The sequence below is a fragment of the Geotrypetes seraphini genome, chromosome 1 (genome assembly GCF_902459505.1).
Source record: "Geotrypetes seraphini chromosome 1, aGeoSer1.1, whole genome shotgun sequence".
Taxonomy (NCBI): Eukaryota; Metazoa; Chordata; class Amphibia; order Gymnophiona; family Dermophiidae; genus Geotrypetes; species Geotrypetes seraphini.
The window spans coordinates 83,316,860-83,341,796 of NC_047084.1; the positions used below are offsets into that span (position 1 = coordinate 83,316,860).

Here is a 24,937-nt window from a genome sequence, read left to right on the forward strand (position 1 = left end):
TTTTCCAGAGATGAAGCATTCGATAATCAAGCTGTGTGTACCGTGCCATATTTTTTCCGCTTCACTCCACATATGCACATGGGACAGTCATTAGAAGAGATTCTTGTATTCTCTCAATGCCATTCATTTCCAGATGGATTCCAAAATTTTAATAAAACCAGGTATTCCCGGGGTTAAACATCTCAATACGATTACTATCCATTCAGCCGTGTCTGGCCTAGAGAGTTGCGCGGGGACAGAAATCCCACCCATCCCCGCCTGTCCCTGCCAGGATCCTCTCCGTCTCCACCCGTCCCTGCCAGGATCCTCTCCGTCTCCACCCGTCCCCGTCAGGATCATCTCCGTCCCCACCCATCCCCGCAAGGAATTACCTCCATCCCTGCCCGTCCCCATAAAAAGCAGCAATTACTTCTGACAGGATCAACAATTCCACAGTTTCTTTTGTTTGCGCTGCTATTTTCCTTGTGGAATCTCTTTGGTGGAACCCTTTTTTTGTTTTCTGTTCAGGTAATTAACTTATAAACCCCCTCTTTTACTAAGGCTGATGTGTCCATTATATTATATGGACGAACCCTGCTTCCAAAGCCTTCCATCTCCATGGGAATCCTGTGGGCCAGAGGGGTGTCCCCATGGGAGTCCCGTGGGTTAGGGGGGATTCCCGCGGGATCCCCGTTCCCGTGCAGACCTCTAGTCTGGCCCTTGGATACCCTGTAGGCCAGTCCTCGCCATGCTTCCCTGTTTTCCACGGCTTCTTTCAATTGCTTGATGTTCATTCCAGTCAACGGGCCTTTGGTCTCCCCTGCTTCCTTTTACCACTGTCCATTCCGAGTAGCACCTCTTTTTCTAGTGAATTTGCCCTTATCACATGCCTAACATACATCTCAAGCTTACTAAACTAATATCATTATACATCCAAATATTTTTAAAAATAAAAAGCCTTTAGCATCATTCAAAATGAAAAAAAAAAAAAAAGATTGGAAAGCTTCCTGATATGGTATAGTAGTAAGTTATAAACACTAGGTGGTAAATTTGAAAACCCCACTGAAAATAATTATTTTAAAATGAATTCCTTTAGGATCTGGAAAATGCAGTGATAAAGTATTGCATAAAGTAATGGATCTACTGTTCTTTGAAAAACAAATCCAATTTAACATATATTGTGGTACTTTCTCATACATAATTGAAATTGAATTCAAGCATCTTCACTGGCAACCAGTATTATTTAATAAACAAGGGTCTCGCTGTCATTTCTCTGAGCAGCTGTATTTATTCTGAATCATTTGTAGCTTTCTTAAAAAGGTATTTCTGCAAGCTCAGGTGAACTCTATTTAAACACTCACCAGCTGTGACATGTAAATCTATACCTGAATATTCAGTGCTTGCCAGTATCTGGTATTAGAGAATGACACAGGGACAAATGTTTCCCAGTCTCTGCGGGAACACATTTTCCCATCCCATCCCGGTGAGTTCTTTTCCTATCCCTGCTCCATTCCTGCAAGCTCTGTCCTCATCTGCACAGGCCTGAAACACTTTAAAATCATAAGTGCCCGAGGCTTGTGCGGTTAAGGCAGGGCTTACAGGAATGGGGCAGGGACAGCGAGCCACCAACTGGGTTAGCAGCGGGGCAGGAGTGCGGAAAGCTTGCTCCTGCCCGCTGCACCTCTGGACTACCAGGGGTCAAAGTGCCAATTTGGGGGGAGGTCATGGCCCCTGTGGCCACCCTTCGTTCCGACGCCTAGTTAAAGCTCACACCTATGCTTCCCGTGTCAGATGCCTATCAAATATAATCCCCTAAATTCTCAATTCTAATTCCAGTTTCAGTGGGGTATTATGCAATACTAATTGTGTATCATCACCAGTGATCCTAGGTGGGCTTAATAATAAAAATGTGGTTTTATCCTTGTTCATTTTGAGTTTCATACTATCTACCCAATCATCAACTAGACTTATACTCTTTAGGCCAGTCCTAGCCATGCTTTGCTGTTTTCCACAGTTTACCATAGAGCTCTGCCCAGTACTGTCCTTAGGTTTCATCTACTTGAGTCTTCGTCAAAGCTCACTCCAGCCCATCTAAACCATCCAGGCCATTGAAGCCCTCCCGAGCCCATCCTCAACTGAATGGCCATATACAGGACACATACTGTGCAAGTCTGCCCAGTACTGGCCTTAGCAACAGATGCCAGAGTAGACCCCAAGCCATGCTGGCAGAAGAAAGGAGGAAGGTCACTATCACAGTGAAAGTAGCAGTGCCTGCCAGCAGGAACCCCATTTCTCACTGGCAGAAAGAAAGAACAAGGCTGCTAGTCTCCTTTCCCAATGGCAGTAGAAGTTAAGGTATGCACCAGCATAAAGAAGAAACATGCTAATGGGGACTGTCACACCCGCGCTCCTGTAAGGCGCAGCGAGCACACGGGGACGTGACCAAAACCTCAGATCCAGCATGTCCCTTACTACCAAGGGATCCTTCAGGTCTTAATTCAGGCACGGTATCTGCCTCATGAGCATGCAAGGTAAAGAGTCTAAGTCAGAAATGGCGAAAACAAAATAGCTTTATTTCAGCCACTGGCAAAAGCAACAAAAATACAGGCTTCAGCCTTGCAGTTCAGGTTAAACTTCTACTTCATGGAATTATAATACAAACATAAAAGGTTCCAACAACACTCTCAGGATGTTCAAGTTTGGTCAGCACCGAATTGAGTACAGTCCCCTGCTTCTGGACTTCAACAAGGTAAATAATACAGTACTCTTCACCAGAGCAGTTATACTTTGACTTTACCGGCTTGACACACAGTTCATACAAAAAAAGCAAGGTCAGCAGTACTTAGTTTCTCAATGAACAGAAAACCACACTACAACAGACTGTGCAGTGCAGCAGGTAGATCTTTCACATGGTTTTACTGAGCTATACCATGCATACTTTTCCTTGGAAACGTTACTGAAGTTACTATGCACAGCTGAGAGGGAAGGCAACATAATTACTCAGCTTCATATCAATCCAGTAAACCATACACAAGTTTGCTGCTAACCCACACTTCACTGCTGTAAATGAAGCCTCCGAGTTTAGCTTTCAAGGTGAGATCCTAACTTACTTCAAAGAAGGATTACAGTTTAGCTGGCAGCTCAGAGATATAAACAGCAAACCCAACTCTTATGCTCACTGTGCTTCCATGGCTATTGGATGGGTCTCAGTTCCTACCCAGATTTCCTGCACTTCCATTTCTTCCTCCTCTGGATGCTCCCAAGGATTCCAGGTAGGAGACAACTCCTCTGCTTCTACCATAGGCCAATCTGTAATATCAGACTCCTCCGGGTGGAGTGAGAATGACTGACTCTCCCCAGGTTTCCTCTCTCCTGTTTGCCTCCCTCCTCTTCCTGTTCTGAGGAGCCAAGTTTTATCTTGTGGAGAGCCACTCCCCCTCTGAGTAGGTGGGGGAAGGGTTTTCCACACACCAGCCTGCTCCCTATTACTACAGGCTAGGCACAGGTTGCTCAAACAGTATCAAACTTCTGGCAGTGGCAGGGACAGGTTTGCACTAGGTACAGCTTTCCAGCCTAACCTTTTCTGACTCCACTTCATTGTCTGAGCAGTAGTGCTGCCAGATTCACGATTCGAATCGATTCACTGATTCGAATCAGGTGAATCAATTCGAATCGATTCAAGTTTTTAAAAAATCGGCCTCCCGATTCAATGGCCGACCCTTCCCCCGTGCCTTCCTAAAACAGGAGCTGCAGCACTGCCTCTTGCTGGCCATCCGCTGCTGCTCCTGCTTGAGGGGGGAGGATCGGTCAGAAAGGCCTCCCCCAGCTTGCCTGCTCTTTCCTCCCCGCTCTTACCTCTTTAGGCTAATAGGGCAGCTTGCAGGCTTGCTGGTGTTATAGCGATCTCTGCAGCTGTCCTTTGTCCTCAGAGGCATGTTCTTTCTGCCGCAATCCTGCCTCTGCTCTGACGTCAGGGGTGGGATCGCGGCAGAGAGAACGTGCCGCTGAGGACCAATGGCAGATGCAGGGATCGCTAAAACACAGGGCGGAGAGCATCCTCTCTGCTGGGCCCAAGCCCTGGAAAGCTACCCCCGGAGGCAGGTTCAGGCCCGGAGGATGAGCTGTTCATCTCCCAGTACCGCCGACTCTCTGGCTGGGAGCTGGAGGCTGCAAGAGCCGGCACTGGAGAGCGCCGCAGACCTGCAGGTGAAGGGCGGGAGCTCCTCCGTGAACCCGCCGCTGCCATGAACCGAGGAAGAGCAGCTGCAGCGCAGGCGGGGAGCAATCAGCCCTGAAGACATGCTGAGACTGCAGAGAGTCACCACCGGTCAGTACTGGGCTCTATAGCCATGCCGCTGCCTTATTACAGGAGCCTGGGCCTTAGGATGGGGTTAACTAGCTGCCTTGGGCCTTATAGGTGCGTTATTGCCTTACTGTCTCCACAGTCTCCTGGAAGAGGTGGTGGAGACAGAGACTGTCTGAATTCAAAAGGGCCTGGGATAGGCACGTGGGATCTCTCGAAGAGAGAAAGAGATAATGGTTACTGTGGATGGGCAGACTGGATGGGACATTTGGCCATTATCTGCCATCATATTTCTATGTTTCTAAGACTTCTGAGGAAATTTAAACAAGTTATGGGATAGGAGCTAATGTTCTATTATGGATTAAGATCTGTTTAAAAGATACGTAGCAAACCGAGAGTAGGGTTAAATGGTCTTTGACTGGAGGGCCGCCGCGTGAGCGGACTGCTGGGCATGATGGACCACTGGTCTGATCCAGCAGCGGCAATTCTTATCTTATCTTACCAGTGAGCTTGCAGACTGCCCTATTAGCGTTAAGGAGGTAAGAGCGGGGAAGGTGCAGGCTGCGGGGGAGCAGGAGTTTGTTCGCGGCGTGGGGGAGCAGGCCTTCACAGCGGGAGCAGGCCTTTGCGGAGGGGAGGAGGAAAAAATGTGCCTTCGCGGCAGGGGGGAATAGGCCTTCCTGGAGGGAGCAGGCCTTCATGGGGGGAACAGGTCTTCATGGTGGGGAGCAGGGCTTCAAGGCAGGGAGGCAGGCCTGTGCAGAGGGAGGAGGAGAAAGGAGTAAGAGAGGGGAGGGGAGATGCCAGACCTGGGGTGAAGTGAAGGGAAGAGAGAGACCAAACCAAAAAGAGGGGGAGGAAAGCAGAGGAGAGGTGCTGGACTAATGGTGGAGAGAGAAATGCAAGGCCACAAGGCGAAGGGTACAAGAGGGACAGATACTGCTCCAAAGTAGCTGGGCAGGGTGCAGGATGGCAGGAACGATAGTAGGAGAAAGCCTGTACCTGGGGAAGGGGATACAAGAGGTAAGGAAGATAGAAAAAAGCTGGATATGGGGAGAGATAAGATACTGGGCATGGAGGGAGCATAGGAACGGGGACAGTACTGGAGAGGAGAATAGGGATAGGGACACAGAAGAGAGATGCTGGATCAAAGGGTAGTTGAGAAAAGGAGAGATGGTGGATCTGTGGATGTTGGGGGTCCATCGCTGCAGCTGTGGGAGGATGGAAATGAAAAAAGGAAATGAAAAAAAGGAAAGATGCCAGATCTCTGGGGGAGGAAAGGGAAACATAAGGGGAGGACAGAGATGGAAGATGGATGGTTAGCACGGAGAAAGAAGAAAGAAGGAGAGCCTGATCAGAAGACAACCATTTGAAAAATGACCAGATAACAAAAGGTAGGAAAAATAATTTTATTTTCTGTTTTGTGATTACAATACGTCAGATTTGAAATGTGTATCCTTCCAGAACTGGTGTTGGACCGCAAACGTGAGCTAGGATTTAATAGAGAGAGGAAAAGTATTTCTTGTTTGTTTATTTTGTTTACACCACAGTGCCAGCGTGGTTAGGAGAAGGCAAAGGGGGTGAAGAGGCTATAAAATAAACTCACCAGAATGTTTAATACAAACCACCCAATTGGGCAGGAAAATCGAATAGAATTGAATCAATTTTTTTTTTCCTGAATCAGGTAGCACTACTGAGCAGTAGTCAGCTAGATTTATTAACTGGCCGGCCAGCTGGTCAGCTCTCCTACATCTAGGCTCAGTGTGTTTTTTCCTGATCCTTGAGGCAAAACCCAGGACGGATTCGGGTTTGTTATGGGCAAAAAACGGACTTCAAACCCCTCTCTCCCAAGCCCTCATCTGCCTCACACAGTCCAAACCCCATACCCCTTTCACATATTTTTTTTATCTTTTATTTTTATAAGATTTACAATAATTAACCAAGAATTAACTCTTGTACAGAAAAAAAAGGATAATAGTCTATAACAAATTAAAACAAGGATATACATTTACTTAAGAAATGAAAAAGATCAATTATCCTTCTAAAGTCCACAAAAACAGAAGCATGATCCAAGAATAAAATAAAGCAGACTATTCCTCTATCAGGTAACTATTAAAAGCAAACAAAGTTGACTAGAATGCTGGAAGAATGACCAAATTATAAACTATGTTCTAGTTATTACTCCCCTCAAGACATCTAGAAGATATATAAGCTGTCAATTGTGCGGGTTCAAAAACACATATTTAACAGAACCAAAATTAACTAAGCATTTACATGGGTATTTAAGAAAAAAAGTTCCACCAATCGAAATGACTCTTGGTTTTAGAAGTAAAAATTGCTTTCTACATTTCTGGGTTTCACGAGAAACACCTGGAAATATTTGTATGCGGAGACCCAGGAAATCTTTCATTCTATTTTTGAAAAATAACTTCAAAATCCATATCTTATCTGACAGTAATGCTACTGATACCAATAAAGTAGAAGGCTGAACTAATTCACTGTCAGATTTCTCCAAAATGTCTGTAACATTTAATTTTTCTTCCTCTTACTCTAACTGTTGGCGTTTAGTTGGTAGGTAATATACTTGAGTACAGGGCGGTATTAATTCTTCTGTTATCCCCAGTATTTCCAAGAAATATCTCTTTAATATCTCCCTAGGTGATAAGGTATACAATTTTGGAAAATTTATAAATCGCAAATTATTGTTACGGGAGTTATTCTCTAGTGTCTTAAGATTTTCTTCTTAGGTAAATATTGTCTCTAATTAATGTGTCTTAAACACGACAAACATTTGCCAGGTCTTTATCCAATTTGTCTCCTTGGGTTTTAAAGGAGGTCATGTCTTGTTTCAATTCTCTTATTTCTTCATTGTGTTCTTTTATTTTAAGCTCCAATGCCTGTGTTTGCGGTATTAAAGTGGAAGTGGACTTGGACCAGATATACTACAAGATTGACAAACTTAAAGGTGACAAATCCCCTGGACCTGATGGAATTCACCCGAGAGTCTTAAAAGAACTGAAGGTTGAAATTGGAGAGCTATTGCAAAAACTTGCCAACCTGTCAATTAGAACTGGTCAGATACCGGACGATTGGAAGATAGCGAACATCACGCCAATTTTCAAAAAAGAATCAAGAGGAGAACCGGGCAACTACAGACCTGTGAGTCTTACATCTGTCCCTGGAAAGATGGTTGAAGCACTGATTAAAGATAGCATAGTCCGGCACTTGGACACACACGACCTGATGGAAGCCAGTCAACACGGCTTCAGGGAAGGGAAATCATATTTGACAAATTTACTTCAATTTTTTGAAACCGTGAACAAACAGATTGATAATGGAGAACTGGTGGACATAATATACTTGGACTTCCAAAAAGCGTTCGACAAAGTTCCACATGAAAGGCTTCTCAGGAATAGAGGGAGATATACTAAGATGGATAGGCAAATGGCTAGAGAACAGAAAACAGAGAGTGGGCATAAATGGGAAGTTCTCAGACTGGGAGAAAGTGACTAGCGGTGTACCCCAAGGCTAGGTACTTGGGCCCATCTTATTTAATATTTTCATAAATGACCTAGAAGAAGGAACATCCAGTGGGATCATCAAATTAGCTGATGACACAAAGCTATGCCGGGCAATCAGATCGCAGAAGGATAGCGAGGTACTCCAGAGTGACTTGTGTCAGTTAGAGAAATGGGCGGAGAAATGGCAGATGAAGTTTAATGTGGAAAGTGCAAAGTAATGCATTTAGGCAGTAAGAACAAGGAATACGAGTATAGAATGTCAAGTGCAACTCTGGGTAAGAGCGAACAAGAAAAGGACCTGGGTGTACTGATAGATAGGACCCTGAAAACATCGGCACAATGTGCGGCGGTGGCAAAGAAAGCAAATAGAATGTTGGGCATGATAAAGAAAGGAATCACGAGTAGATCGGAGAAAGTTATAATGCCGCTTTATAGGGCAATGGTCAGACCACACTTGGAATACTATGTCCAACATAACCTAAAGAAGGATATAAAACTGCTGGAGAGGGTGCAGAGACGAGCAACGAAGCTAATAAATGGTATGGAGAACTTGGAATATGAGGAACAACTTAAGAAACTGGGACTGTTCTCCCTTGAGAAGAGGAGACTGCGAGGGGATATGATTGAGACTTTCAAAATACTGAAAGGCATCGACAAAATAGAGCAGGGAAAAAATTATTTACAATGTCCAACGTGACACGGACAAGAGGACATGGACTGAAGCTAAGGGGGGACAAGTCCAGACAAATGTCAGGAAGTTCTGCTTCACGCAACGAGTGGTGGACACCTGGAATGCTCTCCTAGAGGAGGTTATTGCGGAATCCACCGTTCTAGGATTCAAAAGCAAATTAGATGCACATCTCCTTACGAGAGGCATAGAAGGATATGGGTGACTAAAACTACATCAAGTGTACACCTGACTGGGCCTCCGCATGTGCGGGTCACCAGACTCGATGGACCGTAGGTCTGATCCGGAGATGGCAGTTCTTATGTTCTTATGTAAAGATTTCCCTAGTGTTATCATTAAATCCCAGAGGGAATCTAGTGTCACTTCGGATGGCTTCAACATAGTAAAGGATTGTAAAGGCATAGCTACTATTTGCTCACCCGCAAATCCCACAGCTTGCTGCTCTCCTGCTTGAGGTTGCTTAACTTCCTCCAGTGATAGTTGCTCAGGAATCTTCGGGCTCACCTCCATCAGGGATGGAACCGAGTCCACACTCAGCATGCTAGGACTTTCAGCCTCTTGGAACAGAGACGCAGCTTCTCTCGTCATGTCCTGACCCCGAGGTGAGCTGGAACACTAGGGCTGTGGAGGCTCTAAGGTCAGGGCTCAAAGTTGTATCCAGCCCAGAGAAATCCGTACCGGCTCTGCTTACCGCCTGTGGCTCCAGCGGGCGAGGCTCCAACATCAACGGGTCATTCTGAAGGTGTCTCAGGTACGCATCGATTGTAGCGAAATAGGGAGTCCCAGAGCGCTGCTAGGCCCCAGCAACGCTCTTGCCTCTCCTCTTCGGCATTTTCAGGCAATTTGCTCACAACGGAGCACCAGAATATCCAAGAAATTTGCTTTAAGACGCGAAAATCCCGGGGCGTCTACACAGCTTCAGTCAATGACGGCCATCTTGGATCAGGATGCCACCTCAATCTGGATCCCCCTTTCACATAATTACCTATTCTCATTCCTTCCCACCCCCATATGTATACATTAAAAAAGGTCACCCACAGAGGAGCTCCCCAGCCTCTGCTGTTCTAACGAGACACACTTTATCATGTGTCTTCACACCAGCTCTGAGTTTGCAATTGGAAGAAAAATTATATTTATTATATTTATCTATTTGTTCATTTAATTCATTTTCTATCCTGTCTTCCCCAAAGAGTCCAAGGCGGGTTACAGGTCAATATACAGTTAACAGGTTACAATTTGCCATAGTTATAGTACAAGTTTTTGCAGGTATAAGTGCAGTATGGGGGTAAGTCTCTAAGAAGCCACCTAGTTGTAGGTGTAAAAAGGCATATAAATGGCAGTGTTTATTTATTTACTCATTGTGATCAAGTGACCAGGCCGAGCGGTAACCTGTCGCATATCCACCCCCAGGCACCTGTTAAAACAACACAAACACAGGGTTAAACACAGACCATATATTCTATTAAAATCCCCCTACCAGGTCTTCACAACACTCTTGGTCCTTTCTGGGTCCTCCCTGGACTCCATCCCTCCAGGTTTTCTCCCGAGTCCTCTCAGACCCTCCATTGGCCCATCAGTTCTTCGGCAGCTTCCGGTGCCATTTACCAGTCCCTCCGCTGAGTACCACAGTCCTAGCCAGTCCTTCCGCCAGACGCTCCTCAGAACTCTGTTTAATACTCCAGGGTCTACCAGGCTGCCTTCTAGAGATTCACTGACTCCTACCAGTGCCATTACCGGTCTCTCCGCTGGTCACCACTGTCCCAGCCTGTCCCTCTGCCAGTCAGCTCTTGTCAGTCCTTCCCCCTCAGCCTTGAACTCTTCCAGCTTCTCCACCACTCAGCCATTTTATCCTGCGCACACGCACTGAGGGTTCTCCCAGTGCCTCAGTTACCTTATTGCAGATGCACACACTGAGTACTCTCCTTGTGGGGCCACCACCATTCCCTCACTTCCTGGCCTCTTGGGTCACCACCACCTGGATCCTTCTTTACTGGTCCCACCGCTGGTCATCAAGCCTGAACCACTTCCTCAACTCCAGGCTCTACCAGGCCTTCTGGCTATTCTTCTAGCTTTTTCCTGCCAGTGTATAGGTCCCTACAAACCCTCCCACTATTGTACTTTACTTCTCCACTGCACCAGTCCCCCCTGTTAGAACTAGTCAGCCTGGCCATTCTACTCTGCTGTACCAGGCCCTCTATCAGTGCTGGTCAGCAGTGACCTTTTCAGAGTTTACCAGGAATTAGGCCAGGGATCAGCACTCCTCCTCCCAAAGGTCATCCAGCTCTAAAAGGAGCTCCTTGCCTTCTGAGCTCTCTGTACTGGGAACTGTTCTTTTCAGCACCATAATCCACTCAGGGTTTGTGGACAGTTCCCAGCAGCACTTGTAGCTCTTGTAGGCTCCTTCTTTTAGCTGCTCAGACATCCTCTGGTAGAATGCTTGTAAATGACTTCTTATAGAATACCAGTTAGTAGAAAGTTCATGTCATGATTTGATAGAGAAAATAACTACATGAATAAAATATGGAATTCTATTATTTATGCACTCCAGCTACATGGTGCAAATATAAGAGTCAGGGGTAGGCAACCTGCAGCCCACCATTGAATTTTATAGGGGGTCAGAAAATGTAGTTAAACCGAGTTTTGGCAGCTTTAAATACTGTATTTAACAAATAGTTTCAGATCAGCCACTTAAATCAATTTGTTTCCATCATTTTTAATTAAAGTTTTACTTATGTATTTATCACAGAAGGTGTACAGAGCTCTGTGCATTTATGGCTTCTATATTATATAATGTTGTGGCCTGCCAAAGATAGTATTGACATTTATGTAGCCCAACAGTAGGTACCTATTTATAGAATTGTCCTCTATAAGTGCACTTTTCAATATATTTTAAATATGTACGTTACGTTTCAGCTCACATTTCAGGGAAAAAGGAAATGTATAAAAATGTTAGATAATTTATAGGTTGTTTATGAAACAGCATGTCTTTGCCACATATGATTTATGTTCTTTCAATTTCTAGTACAGTAAGGGAAAAATTATCTCCCCCCTCCCCTTTTGTAGAAAGAACTCGGGAATAAATAAATTTTATCATTTTTTTAATGCATGCAACATTTAGCTGAAATCCCTGTAGACCTTTTGTGGCACTTGAATTTTATTACTATTTTTTAATTTTTAGCCTGGAATTTTTACCTCATTAACTCCTCCTCTTACGAAGCCATATTAGGCTTCTTTTCATCACCGTCCCCGGCGGGATTAGCTCTGATGATCATAGGAATTCTATGAGCATCAGAGCTAACACCGCCACAGCCGACAATCCAAAATGCCTAATGTGGCTTCGTAAAAGGGGTCAAATCACAAAGAATCTAAACCTTAACTTTAAAAAAATGCTCTGTTTCAAACTGGTACAAAACTGATGTAAGCCTTTTTTTTATATTAAATATGAGAGTGCAACTCATAATCATAAGTTATCTACTAAATGCTTACTGAACTTGGGTAAGCACAGCAAAACATTTTCAAATCTACCTGTGTGCACTGTTTTACTTATACATGTTAACAAATTATACATGTTAACAAATTTACTTATACGTGTTAACAAATTATACATGTATACAAATTATACACACGACATATATGTTCATATAATGATTCAAAATGTGTGATCGTGGCACCGAGGTACCCCCTCTTCAAACCTAGATGCACCCAAAAAGAGGGAGAAAAAGCCTCAGACTAATGTAGCAGTGTAGAACCAAAAGGTATAAATCAAAACTGCTTTTGATACTATCACTGGCAAACAAACTCCCTCACAGAACAGCTGAGGTTTAGAAAAGGGCAAAGTCACCTGGAGGTGCACGTTCAAGGACTTAGCTGACAAAAGACGACTTGAGCTCCAACGCTGTCACGTCTTCTCCAATCTTCCCAGCAAGCAACCTTGTTTCACCAGTTTGGCTCATCAGGGGAACAAACAATACAGTCTTGAAAAGTGCGGCCACACTGAGACCAGCCCCAGACACTTTCCTATGAGCGTCGGGAGCAACACAAAGCATTCAGTGCACTGGCCTGTGCTAAAAAACACTTCTACGGTTTTGTAAAAGGGGGGGATGTTATATCCTATAACCTAGAAAATCTAGGCATAACTCAGTTATATAGTTCAACTTGCAGTAACTGTTATATTTGGACATTAGTCTGAGGCTTTTTCTCCCTCTTTTTGGGTGCATGCTGGGTTTGAAGAGGGGGATACCTCGGTGCCACAATCATACAACATTTTGAATCATTATATGAACTTATAGAAACATAGAAACATAGAAATAGACGGCAGATAAGGGCCACGGCCCATCTAGTCTGCCCACCTTAATGACCCACCCCTACCTTTCTCTGTGAAGAGAACCCACGTGATGATCCCATTTTGTCTTAAAATCGGGCACGCTGCTGGCCTCAATCACCTGAAGTGGAAGACCATTCCAGCGATCTACCACTCTTTCGGTGAAAAAGTATTTTCTGGTGTCACCGTGCAGCTTCCCTCCTCTGATTTTCCACGGATGCCCTCTTGTAGCCGTGGGACCTTTGAAAAAGAAGATATCTTCTTCCACCTTGATGCGGCCCGTGAGATATTTGAACGTCTCGATCATGTCTCCCCTCTCTCTGCGTTCCTCGAGTGAGTATAGCCGCAACTTATCCAGCCGTTCCTCGTATAGGAGGTCCTTGAGTCCTGAGACCATCCGGATGGCCATTCGCTGGACCGACTCCAGTCTCAGCACATCTTTGCGGTAATGAGGCCTCCAGAATTGTACACAGTATTCCAGATGGGGTCTCACCATGGATCTATACAATGGCATAATGACTTCAGGCTTATGATTGATGAAACCCCTACGTATACACCCTATGATTTGTCTAGCCTTAGATGAAGCCTGCTCCACTTGATTGGCAGTCTTCATGTCTTCACTGATGATCACCCCTAAGTCCCGTTCTGCTACAGTCCTTGCTAGGATCTCGCCATTAAGGGTGTAACTTCTGCATGGGTTTTGGTTGCCAAGGTGCATGACCTTGCATTTTTTGGTATTGAAACCTAGTTGCCAGATCCTAGACCAGCGCTCCAATAGGAGTAGGTCGTGCGTCATATTGTCGGATATTGAGTTTTTGATCGTTGCACTAACTTTCTACTACATTGCATAGTTTGGCGTCATCTGCGAATAACGTTATTTTACCTCGAAGCCCTTCTGCTAAGTCTCTTAGAAAGATATTGAACAGGATCGGGCCCAAGACCGATCCCTGCGGCACTCCACTGATCACCTCTGTCATATTACTAATTTACATAACCTATGCATTTTCTTTCTACATAATACATAATAAAGGTGTTAATGAACAATGATACTAAAAATTTTAGAATCAGTATCACTTTTTTTTTTCCTGTTATTTTAATTATTCCTACAGATTTGAACTAAAAACAGGAATCGAGAACATTTTTCTGTTCTAACAAATGAAGTGTTATCCCCTGGAGGTAGCAACTGAATCCACAAGCTGTGGCTAATGAGCAGTACCATACAGAGAAGTCTCGGTGAAAGCTGAAAAGCATAGAGATATCTAAAGGGAGCAGCAGCTTGTCCTGTTACAGAGGGTTTTTTTGTAACTGACTCATTTTTATTTGGTCAAACCCTCCCCCCCCTTTTTTTTTTTTTTTTTTTTTAGAAAACTGCAAAAGTGGTTTTTAGCGCAGGCCAGTGCGCTGAATGCTCTGTGCTGCTCCCATGAGCTTCGGGAGCAGCACAAAACATTCAGTGCGCCGGCCTGCGCTAAAAACCACTTTTGCAGTTTTGTAAAAAAAAAAAAAAAAAGGGGGGGGGGGTTTTGACCAAATAAAAATGAGTCAGTTGTAGTAACTTTTATATTTGGCCTGTCGCATCTGCATTGACAAATCTATTTTTCTGGAAGTGAATAAATTTTAGAAATATTTTGATAAGATCTAATTTAGACTACAGTGGGGTTAGGGAAATGGGGGAGGGGGGCCGTAGAAGAGATGCGCATTATCTGACAAAGGGATCTTAAGATTATTAGAGTGGCTTCATAAAAGGGGCCTATATTTTTTTAAGATTTTAAATCAGAAGATTATTTAGGCCCCCTTTTATGAAGCCACGTTAGGCTTTTTTATTGCCAGCCATGGCAGTATTAGCTCCGACGATCATAGGAAGGCTTCCGGGCAGGCTACCTGTGGCTTTGTCAAGAGAAACAATTACGCGGCTGGTAGGAAGAGGAGGGAGCCGGCCAGAAAAGCTAAGCACCCACGGGAGGGAGGCACAAACTTGGGGCACAGAATGCAGGGAGGGAATGGAGGAGAGGGGCACGTTAGAACATGGAAGGGAGAAAGCGGACTCCCCTGGATCGGTAGCATGGAATGTTGCTACTCCTTGGGTTTTGGTCAGGTACTAGAGACCTGGATTGGCTACTGTGAAGATGAGCTACTGGGCTAGATGGACCATCGGTCTGTCCCAGTAAGACTATTCTTATGTTCATATGGTCTGGAGGTATAAGGCAGAAGTGGTTTTATACCATTGTACCATCACTGATGCGGTTGGCTCTGAGGCACTGTGGAATGAAGCATTATGACATCACAATCTCAGCTCTGGAATGTTGTTCTCATTGGGGTTCCGGAATCTTGCTATTCTTTGAGATGCTGGAATGTTGCTACTCCTTGGGTTTTGTCCAGGTACTAGTGACCTGGATTGGCTACCGTGAGAATGGACCACTGGGGTGATGGACCATTGGTCTGACCCAGTAAGGCTATTCTTATGCCGTTTTCACAGAATCCCACTTCACCAGCATTTCCATCGGAGACTGGCTTTTATTAGGAACAGACTAATCCATCTTTTTAAGGACTCAGTGGAATGTGAGTTCATGCCTATACTTGTAGCAAAAGCAATTTTTAATCTGATTAAATTTGCCCAAAGTAATTTTAAAAGGCTTAATTTTATCACCTGCTTATATCAAACTATGGCCAAAAAACCCAAAAACCAGGATTCACAAGTTCAGTATCTCTATTTGTTCTCGCAGTAAACTATCCTCTATAATAAAACCCTAAGCGCGCATGCGCACTTATAACGCTATAATCCCTGACAGTGTGATTTGTGACTCCGTGGCCATGTTCGATTTGTGGTGCATGGTGGCTTGCGGCGCATGCGGCGGTGAGAGCAATGGCAGGAGGATGTCCTTCGAGGTGCTGCAAGGCATCCGTCTGCTACTGCTGCACAGGAAAGTGGAGAGGGAGAGGGAAAGGGGCTGCTTTGGGGGAAGGAGTGTGCTGGGGGGACAAGCAGCAATCTTGGTTTGCTCGGGGGGCCATAGAGAGATAGGCAGGGGGCCAGGGAGAGACACAGAGAGAAAGACAGAAAAAAGTGGATGGGGAGAGGGAAAAGGGGCTGCTTTGGGGGTAGGGGTGTGCTGAGGGGGCAGAAAGCAATCTTGGTTTGCTCAGGGGGCCAGAGAGAGATAGGCAGGGGGTCAGGGAGAGAGACAGACAGAAAGAAAGCCAGACAGACAAGCGGCCAGGGAGAGACACAGACAGAAATAATGACAAACAGACAGGGGGTCAGAGAGAGACAAATAGACAGACAGCCAGCGGCCAAGGAGCGAGATAGAAAGACAGACCGACAGGGAAGGTGCCAGGGAGAGACACAGACAGAAAGAATTACAGACAGAAAGGGGGCCAGAGAGACAGACAGAAAAAGACAGACAGACAGAAAGCGGCAAAGGAGAGAGAGAGAGACAGAAAGAAAGAAAGACAGACAGACAGTGGCTAAGGAGACAGAAAGATAGAAAGACAGACGACTAGTACTGTATATTATCTTTAATGGCCATAAAAGAGACAAGACTTCACTCATGATTTTAATAGCAGATTAGAGAAAGAAGATTTAAAGCAGGTTCATAAGTATACAATAGTGTCTCATTTTCATTTTCCACCAGTAAAACAGAATGCAATGATATAAATATCTCATTGAAACGACGGCAGATAAAGGACAAAGGGCCCATCCAGTCTGCCCATCCACAACATCATTGAATTTTTTTGTTACCTGAGATTCAAGAACCACTGGTGAGCGTGTTTCGATCTTATAGAACAACAGAGACATTAGTATAATTACATTACTCCTCGTTATTTATTAACCTACTTTCTTTGTTGTGCTGAAGAGCGCCTGGTGCAGATCGCTGCCACAATTACCACAACCACTACCGTTATGACTCCGATAGTGACTACAATGATCACCAGAATGTTGCTGTTCTTCTGCGGGGTCACGCTGCCATGCGGCGGGTGCATTTGCCCTATCGGAGGCTCTGAAAGAACAAATTGTTTAAAAGGTATGATATCAAAGTTAATAAATTGGATCACACAAATGTAAATATCTATATGATTGTCTCACGAACAGTTCAAAAGGAGAAAGATAGGAAGATAGATTAATACATAAACAAGCATAAGCACTCCTTGCAATTTACCCTAGGTAGTTGCAAAGCTTCATTACACAAAGACCTTTTTGAGTACTCATTAAGGGGGAAATTCTCGAAGACGCACTGAAAGTTAGCTGGTGTTAAAGCGCCCTACCACCAGCAAACCAACCAATCCAGAAACATGTTTAAAAAAATAAAAAAAAAGTGGAAGCTTGAATGGCGCCTTCATTTTGGCACCAGTGTTGCGCTTAGAGAAGCATTTAGGGGCATATAAGAATGCCTAAAGCCTGCGTGGGAGTGGCTCATACCAGAAGTGGCCTTATGTGTTCCTAGGTGCTTCTGTAAGTGCGACACTGGCTCCTTAAATGCAGGCTTCTGACATGTTGGCTTACATTTACGGCGCTGGTGTAAAAAAAAAAAAGCTAAATTCTATAATCGGTGCCGGTTCGTGATTGGCACATTATTGGTGGCCGCTTCTTAGGCAGACGCCGATACCGGCGCCAATTATAAAATCCCCCCCCCTAACTGTTCTTGGCTATAGGTTTAGCCGTTGTCCTAATGATGGTAAGGGTCTAAAGTTGGCATCACACAGTTTTTGTAGATGATTAGGTCTGTAGTCCCAGTATATAGTTTTGGGGCCAAATGTTATCCTGATGTTGAATGAAAAACTGTTTACTATACTGGGGGGTTGGAGGTAATATCAATACAATACAATGAATCAATTTCTAGACCGCATAACCAGGTAGTTCAATGCGGTTTATAAAAGATTAGTAATACGTACAGGACGAAATAGTTAAAGAATTAGTTGCCTATGAATTTTTTGGAAAAGACGAGTTTTCAACTGCTTTCTAAATTGACGATAAGAGTAAGAGGTTAGGAACAGATTCTTGCTTTTTAACTTTTTTATTGATTTTATAAAAACAGCATATAAAAAGTGCAACATATTAACATCAAATAATCAGCAAACAGCACTTACATACTTGCTTAATTCATTAATCAGTTAACCCAACCCTCCCTCCCTCCCGTCCTGGATGTGTGTGAAAAGTAGTAAAAATAATTTGAATCTGGTAGATATCCAATTAACCATAAACTAAATTTTAAGGTTCTTGCCAAATGAATCCAATGGACTCCAAATCTCTTTAAACTTTCTGGTCTCACCTGATTGTTCTGCTAACGTTCTTTCATATCGGTAATATAAACAGAGTGAGTACTGGGCAGACTTGCAGACGGGGCAGACTTGCACGGTCTGGGTCTGTATATGGCCATTTGGTGGAGGATGGGCTGGGGAGGGTTTCAATGGCTGGGAGAGTGTAGATGGGCTGGAGTAGGTTTTAACGGAGATTTCGGCAGTTGGAACCCAAGCACAATACCGGGTAGAGCTTTGGATTCTTGCCCAGAAATAGCTAAGAAGAAAAAATTTAAAAAAAAAATTTAAATTGAATCAGGTTGGGCAGACTGGATGGACCATTCGGGTCTTTATCTGCCGTCATCTACTATGTTACTATGTGTCTCCCACCAAAATGTGAAATTTAGATGATCCCAATTTAGAGCAGCTCTCTGCGCTAAAAACTGCTAGCGCAGTTTGACAGAAGAGGCCCTAACTGAAGGGAAAACAAATAAAGCGTGAGTTTTTCTTGGATTTTTCAGAGTTGAAAAGACAAATGAATCAGTCAAATATTGTGGAGCTTGACCAGTAGCAACTTTAGCAGTAGCAATTGGATATCTACCAGATTCAATATAATAGAAACCGCTCAGCTTAAATACAATACGTGCCTCCAGTGGGAGACAATGCAGCTCTAGATAGAGTGAAGTAACAAGGTTATATTTCCTTTGATTATTTGAAGGTTATTTCATTAATAATGCACACTATTTTTTTAAATTTACATGTTTTTTGTTTCCAAGTATTTTTTTACAATCCTTCAATATACAGTAGTCTCCCTGCTTTGCAATGATCAAGTCCCAACGTCAGGGAAGCTTCATTATTCCATCCAAGACACTGTTTTAGTTCAGTTGCCAAATGACTCAGGTACCGGCGGAAAAAAGCTCTTCCAGAGATGCAAAATGATGTCTATGCATAAGTTGTTTTACTTTGGAAAAAGGTTGAAGTCTGGTGGACTCATGTCTGGACTGTAGGGAGCATGAGGTAACACCTCCCAGCCGTATTCGTGTAGTTTTTCAATGACATTCCCTGTGTGCGGGCGAGCGTTGTCATGAAGAATGAGTGGCCCAGCCAAGAGCAACTGAGGTCAGATTTTGTGCATTTTGTGCATTTTTCGAAAAAAAAATCATGATAATAGATCGCTGTGACACTTCTTCCACATGGAACTTTGTCTGTGATGATGATGCCTTCATGATCATAAGCAAAAATCATCATTTGTTTGACTTTTGAAAACCTACGCGAATATGGCTTGGAGGTGTTACCTCATGCTCCCTACAGTCCAGACACGAGTCCACCAGACTTCAACCTTTTTCCAAAGTTGAAGCAACCTATGCGTGGACATCGTTTTGCATCTCTGGAAGAGCTTTCTTCTGCCGGTACCCGAGCCATTCGGCAACTGAACAAAAACGGTGTCTTGGATGGAATAATGAAGCTTCCCGGACATTGGAACTCTGTCATTGCAAAGCAGGGAGACTATATAGAAGGATTGTAAAGCAATACTTGAAAAAACAAAAACAAAAACATGCACATTAAAAAAAATAGTGTGCATCATTTATAAAATGACCCTCATATATAAGTTTAATTGCCATGCTCTGAATAATTTACATTCTTAGAATGTTTTTCTTGGTTCCTGTGCTATTGTTAAAATAGGTTATTTTACCACAGGTTTCCATTTTATGCAACGACAGCCTGTGTTACAATAACTCAATTTGTTCTACAATAATCTGACTTAACAGTAGCCCCCACTGATAACTCCCCTCCTCAGTCTAGTCAAACATTTTTGCAATAACTAGTAAACCCAACCAAACTAGTAAGACCAACCTACACAACCTCAACTACCACGATTCCATCTCCCCGGCACTCCATGCTGAACACTGGCTCCCAATTAGCCAACGCTGTACTTTCAAAGCCCTGACAATTGCCCATAAGAGAATCTACTCCACCACCCCCTCCTACATAAAATCCAAACTTCCCATCTACAACCCCACTCGCACCCTCCGCTCAAAGTCAGAGATACGCCTATGCATCCCCCCCGGAAGATCCCTGCTCACAGAAACTGCCCACAAACGATCCTACAGCCACTTCATCCCACACCTCTGGAACCAACTCCCCCCCCAACTTAGACAACAGAACACATTATTAACATTCCGTAAATCGGTAAAGACCCTCCTCTTCAATTAAAGATCTCCTCTGTCTCTCCCCCCCTTAGGCCCCACCCTCCACTCTCCTATCACCTTCCCGAAATTCCAGTACGACCCTCTCTTACTCTTTCCACTAACAAATTGCACCTATACGCTTATAACTTTCCTTAAACTAAACTACTGTATTTCCCCCTTCTCTCTCTCTGCTTAATCTCCCTGTATTTAATTCTCTCCAAAAACTATAAATCCAATCACTAAACCTGTTGTACCACTTATATGTCTAGCTACTCCGCACTGTGTATGTTCATTTGTAAACCGTTCTGAGCTATTGGGAGGACGGGATAAAAATCTAAATAAATAAATAAAATAAAATAAATAAATATACTAAAACAACTTCTGATGATATTTAATAGCTATTTATTCCCCTTGTATTTATTGAAGTATAGGATGGGGGGAGGGAGGGTTTTAATTTGAAATGATAATGTTATATTGGAGGGAGGGAGGAAGGGAAGAATTATATTGTGATTCAATACATGTGTGATTAAAACGTGATAATAGAGTGTATATGATTGTATTATAAATCACTTGTTGAAAGTTTAAAATTGAATAAAAATAAAAAAAAAACACAAAAAACAACTTCTGGAAAACTGAACATCACCGCAATCTCGCAAATTGTAGCTCTGCCCATTATACTCGAATATGCTGCGCCAATGTCTGGAAAGCAGCCAGCACTGAGTATTCAAGTAAAACACAAAATGCTACTGTTGGCATTTAAAGGAATTATCGCCCATGGAAAATGAATATTGACCTGTTATTAGTCTATGCTGACTATACAACCTTTAGAAACCCTGAACAGTCACCATAAAAATTTAAAAATCTCTAAGGGCTCCTTTTACTAAGGTGTGCTAAGCATTTTAGCGCAAGCTAAATATTAGCATGCGCTAAACACTAATGCGTGCATGTTAGTCTATGGACGCATTAGCGTTTAGCTTGCGCATAGATTTAACGTGCGCCAAACACGCGCAAAATTGCTTAGCGCACCTTAGTAAAACAGGGGGTAAGTAGCTCATTTATGTGACACTTGGGTCTAGTGGTGTAGTGAGGGTAAGAGGCGCCCACCCTCCTCTCTACTCCTGCTCCTTCCACGCCACTCCCCGCTCCTTCTACGCCTCCCATGCCACACTCGCGCACTCCCTTCCCACCCCCACGCCTCTTGAAATATTCATCAGCACAAGCAGCTTCTCTGACCCTGCTGCTCACGCTGGCACTGGCTTTCCCTCAAATGTCACTTCCTGTCTCTGTGACCCAGAAGTGATTTCAGAGGGAGCCAAGCCAGACCAGCAGCAGGCCAGAGAAGCTGCTTGTGCTGACGAAGATTTGAAGAGTTGCGGAGGTGGGGAGAGAGGGTGTGAGTGTGGCGTGAGGGGGGGGGGCCGAGAGGTGCAGGCACCCCCACCAAGACAGCACCTGGGACGGTCCGCTCACCCTTACAACGGCACTGCCTGGGTCATATTTCTATCACATTCCCTTTTCTTTTCTCTTCTTTTTTTTTAAATTTCTTGAACAAAGGTGGGCAACCATCTCTCTCGCACTGCATATGGGTCATTTCATTACTGTGTTTTAATGGAAACATTATCTAGAGAGGCCCTGATATTTTAAGACCATTAGAATGTAGGGAAGCTAAGAATGAATTTAAATCTTGACAAACTTCCCACACAGTGCTGAGAAAGGCATGAGCCACAACCTCAGATATTACTAAAAATGAGCCTCAGAAGCCAAGGTGAAGTAATCCAAACACTCATTCAGCCACCATGGCTACGTAGGCAACATAAGAACATAAGAACATAAGCAGTGCCTCCGCTGGGTCAGACCATAGGTCCATCCTGCCCGGCAGTCCGCTCCCGCGGCGGCCCAAACAGGTCACGACCTGTCTGAATCACCAGAAGGGGCTCCCTTGCCACCTTGGTTTCTCATTGAAGTCCTATCTTCCCATCGTAGTCCTAACCCTCCGGTCTTGCACATGCACGACCTGTTGGGTTTCTATACTTATTACCTGGTTAGCTTTCTATACCTGTGTTACATCCCAGCACCTCTCTCAGTATCCCACGATCCCTTTATCCCTCAGGAATCCGTCCAATCCCTGTTTGAATCCCTGTACCATACTCTGCCTGATCACTTCCTCCGGTAGCGCATTCCAAGTGTCCACGACCCTTTGGGTGAAAAAAAACTTCCTTGCATTTGTTTTGAACCTATCTCCCTTCAGTTTCTCCGAATGCCCCCTCGTACTTGTTGTCCCCTTCAGTCTGAAGAATCTGTCCCTATCCACCCTCTCTATGCCCCTCATGATCTTGAAGGTCTCTATCATATCTCCCCTGAGCCTCCTTTTTTCCAGAGAGAAGAGCCCGAGCCTATCCAACCTCTTGGCGTATGGGCAGTGTTCCAGCCCTTTTACCAGTTTCGTTGCTCTCCTTTGGACTCTCTCAAGTACCGCCATGTCCTTCTTGAGGTGTGGCGACCAATACTGAACGCAGTATTCCAGATGTGGACGCACCATCGCTCGATACAATGGCATGATGACTTCCCGCGTCCTGGTTGTTATGCCCCTCTTTATGATGCCCAGCATCCTGTTGGCTTTTTTCGAGGCTGCTGCGCACTGTGCAGATGGCTTCAGTGATGCATCCACCAGCACACCCAAGTCTCTCTCAAGTCTGCTGTCTCCCAACAATGCCCCCCCAATTTGTAGTTGAACAACGGGTTATTTTTCCCTATATGCATGACCTTGCATTTTTCCACGTTAAAGCGCATTTGCCATTTGTTTGCCCAGTCTTCCAGCTTGTCCAGGTCCCTTTGCAGGTCCTCACACTCCTCCCTGGACCTAACTCTACCGCACAGTTTGGTATCGTCTGCAAATTTTATAACCTTGCACTTTGCCTCCTTTTCCAGGTCATTGATAAATATGTTGAAGAGTAACGGCCCCAGCACCGATCCCTGTGGCACACCGCTCGTGACTCCCCGCCAGTCAGAATATTGGCCCTTCACTCCGACCCTCTGCAGTCTACCCGACAACCAGTGCTTGATCCATCTGTGCACATCCCCTCCCACCCCGTGGTTCCACAGCTTCCTAAGCAGCCTTTCATGTGGCACCTTGTCGAAAGCCTTTTGAAAATCGAGGTAAATGATGTCTATGGGTTCCCCATTGTCCACCCGACTGCTTATTCCCTCAAAGAAGTACAGAAGGTTCGTTAGGCACGACCTTCCTTTACAGAATCCGTGCTGGCTTGTTCTCAGTAGGCCATTCCTCTCGATGTGCTCGCAAATGCCGTCCTTGATCATAGCTTCCACCATCTTCCCTATAATTGAAGTCAGGCTCACCGGCCTGTAGTTCCCGGGGTCACCCCTCGATCCCTTCTTGAAGATAGGTATGACATTCGCCAATTTCCAGTCCTCTGGTACCTCACCAGTTTTCAAGGATAGGTTGCAAACATGCTGGATTGTGCCCGCTATTTCTTGTCTTAGTTCCTTCAGAACCCTTGGGTGGATCCCGTCCAGGCCCGGTGATTTACCGCATTTTAACCTGTCTATCTTTTGAGGACATCCTCCTTACTTACCTCTATGTGCTCCAATTTTTCGGCCTGTTCCCCACTCATGAGCTCCTCTGAGTCCGGTATATTAGATGTGTCTTCGCTCGTGAAAACCGACAAGAAGAACGTGTTCAACCTCTCAGCTACCTCTTTATCCTCCTTAATCACTCCCTTCCTATCCCCATCATCCAACGGCCCCACCTCCTCTCTCGCTGGTCGCTTCCCCTTTACGTAACTGAAGAATGCCTTGAAGTTTTTCGCCTCCATGGCCAGCCCCTCTTCGTATTCCCCTTTCGCTTTTCTAACCTCTTGGTGGCATTCCTTTTGGCATTTCCTGTGCGCCTGGTGATTTTCCTCCGTTGGGTCCTTTTTCCATCTCCGGAAGGATACTTTTTTGTCATTTATTGCCCTCTTTACTTCAGTTGACATCCAAACCGGGTCCTTCGATCGCTTGTTCTTGCAGCCTTTCCTGAAACTGGGGACGTACATTCTTTGTGCTTCCTGCAGGGTGTCCCTGAATAGGGTCCATGTGCTTCCCACAGTCTCCATCCTAAAGATGTTTCTGAGCTTCCTCCCCACCATTTCCCTCATAGCAACATAGTTCCCTTTCTTGAAGTTGAGCGCAGTTGTTGAGGTCCTCCTTACTATGGGTGTCCCCCTTTCTAAAGTGAATCTGATCGCGTTGTGATCACTGTTGCCTAGTGGTCCTCCCACTTCTACCCCTCTTGCAGGCCCCCCTAATCCGTTTAGGATAAGGTCCAGAGTAGCACCCCCTCGCGTCGGTTCTTTGACTAGTTGCTCCATGAAGCAGTCCCTCACAGCTTCTACAAATCCTGTTTCTCTAGTGCAGTTGGAGTGACCCGTACTCCAGTCTATTCCCGGGTAGTTGAAGTCCCCCATCACTATTACACTTCCAGTCCTGCATTCCTGTCTCAATTCCGCTTCCAAGTCGTGTCCGACTCCTTCTGGCGTACCAGGTGGGCGATAGTACAGCCCCAGTTTTATGCCTGCACCCTTGTTTCCCGGCAATTTGACCCATAGCGATTCCAGCCCCTCTGCCTTCGTTGCCATATCCAACCCGACCGAGTGGATAGAGTCCTTTATATATAGTGCTATGCCTCCCCCCTTCTTGTGG

At 44.7% G+C, this 24,937-nt stretch overlaps 1 protein-coding gene across 3 annotated transcripts in view; it reads right to left on the bottom strand.

Annotated features, from left to right (window-relative positions):
- The window catches only part of DCC (DCC netrin 1 receptor), a 906,493-nt gene that overhangs the window by 125,615 nt on the left and 755,941 nt on the right, over window positions 1–24,937 (bottom strand). For all 3 annotated transcript variants that reach the window (XM_033934276.1, XM_033934287.1, XM_033934268.1), the window contains one exon: window positions 16,648–16,810. In XM_033934276.1, coding sequence (XP_033790167.1) covers window positions 16,648–16,810 — 163 coding nt within the window. The remainder of the gene's footprint in view (window positions 1–16,647; window positions 16,811–24,937) is intronic.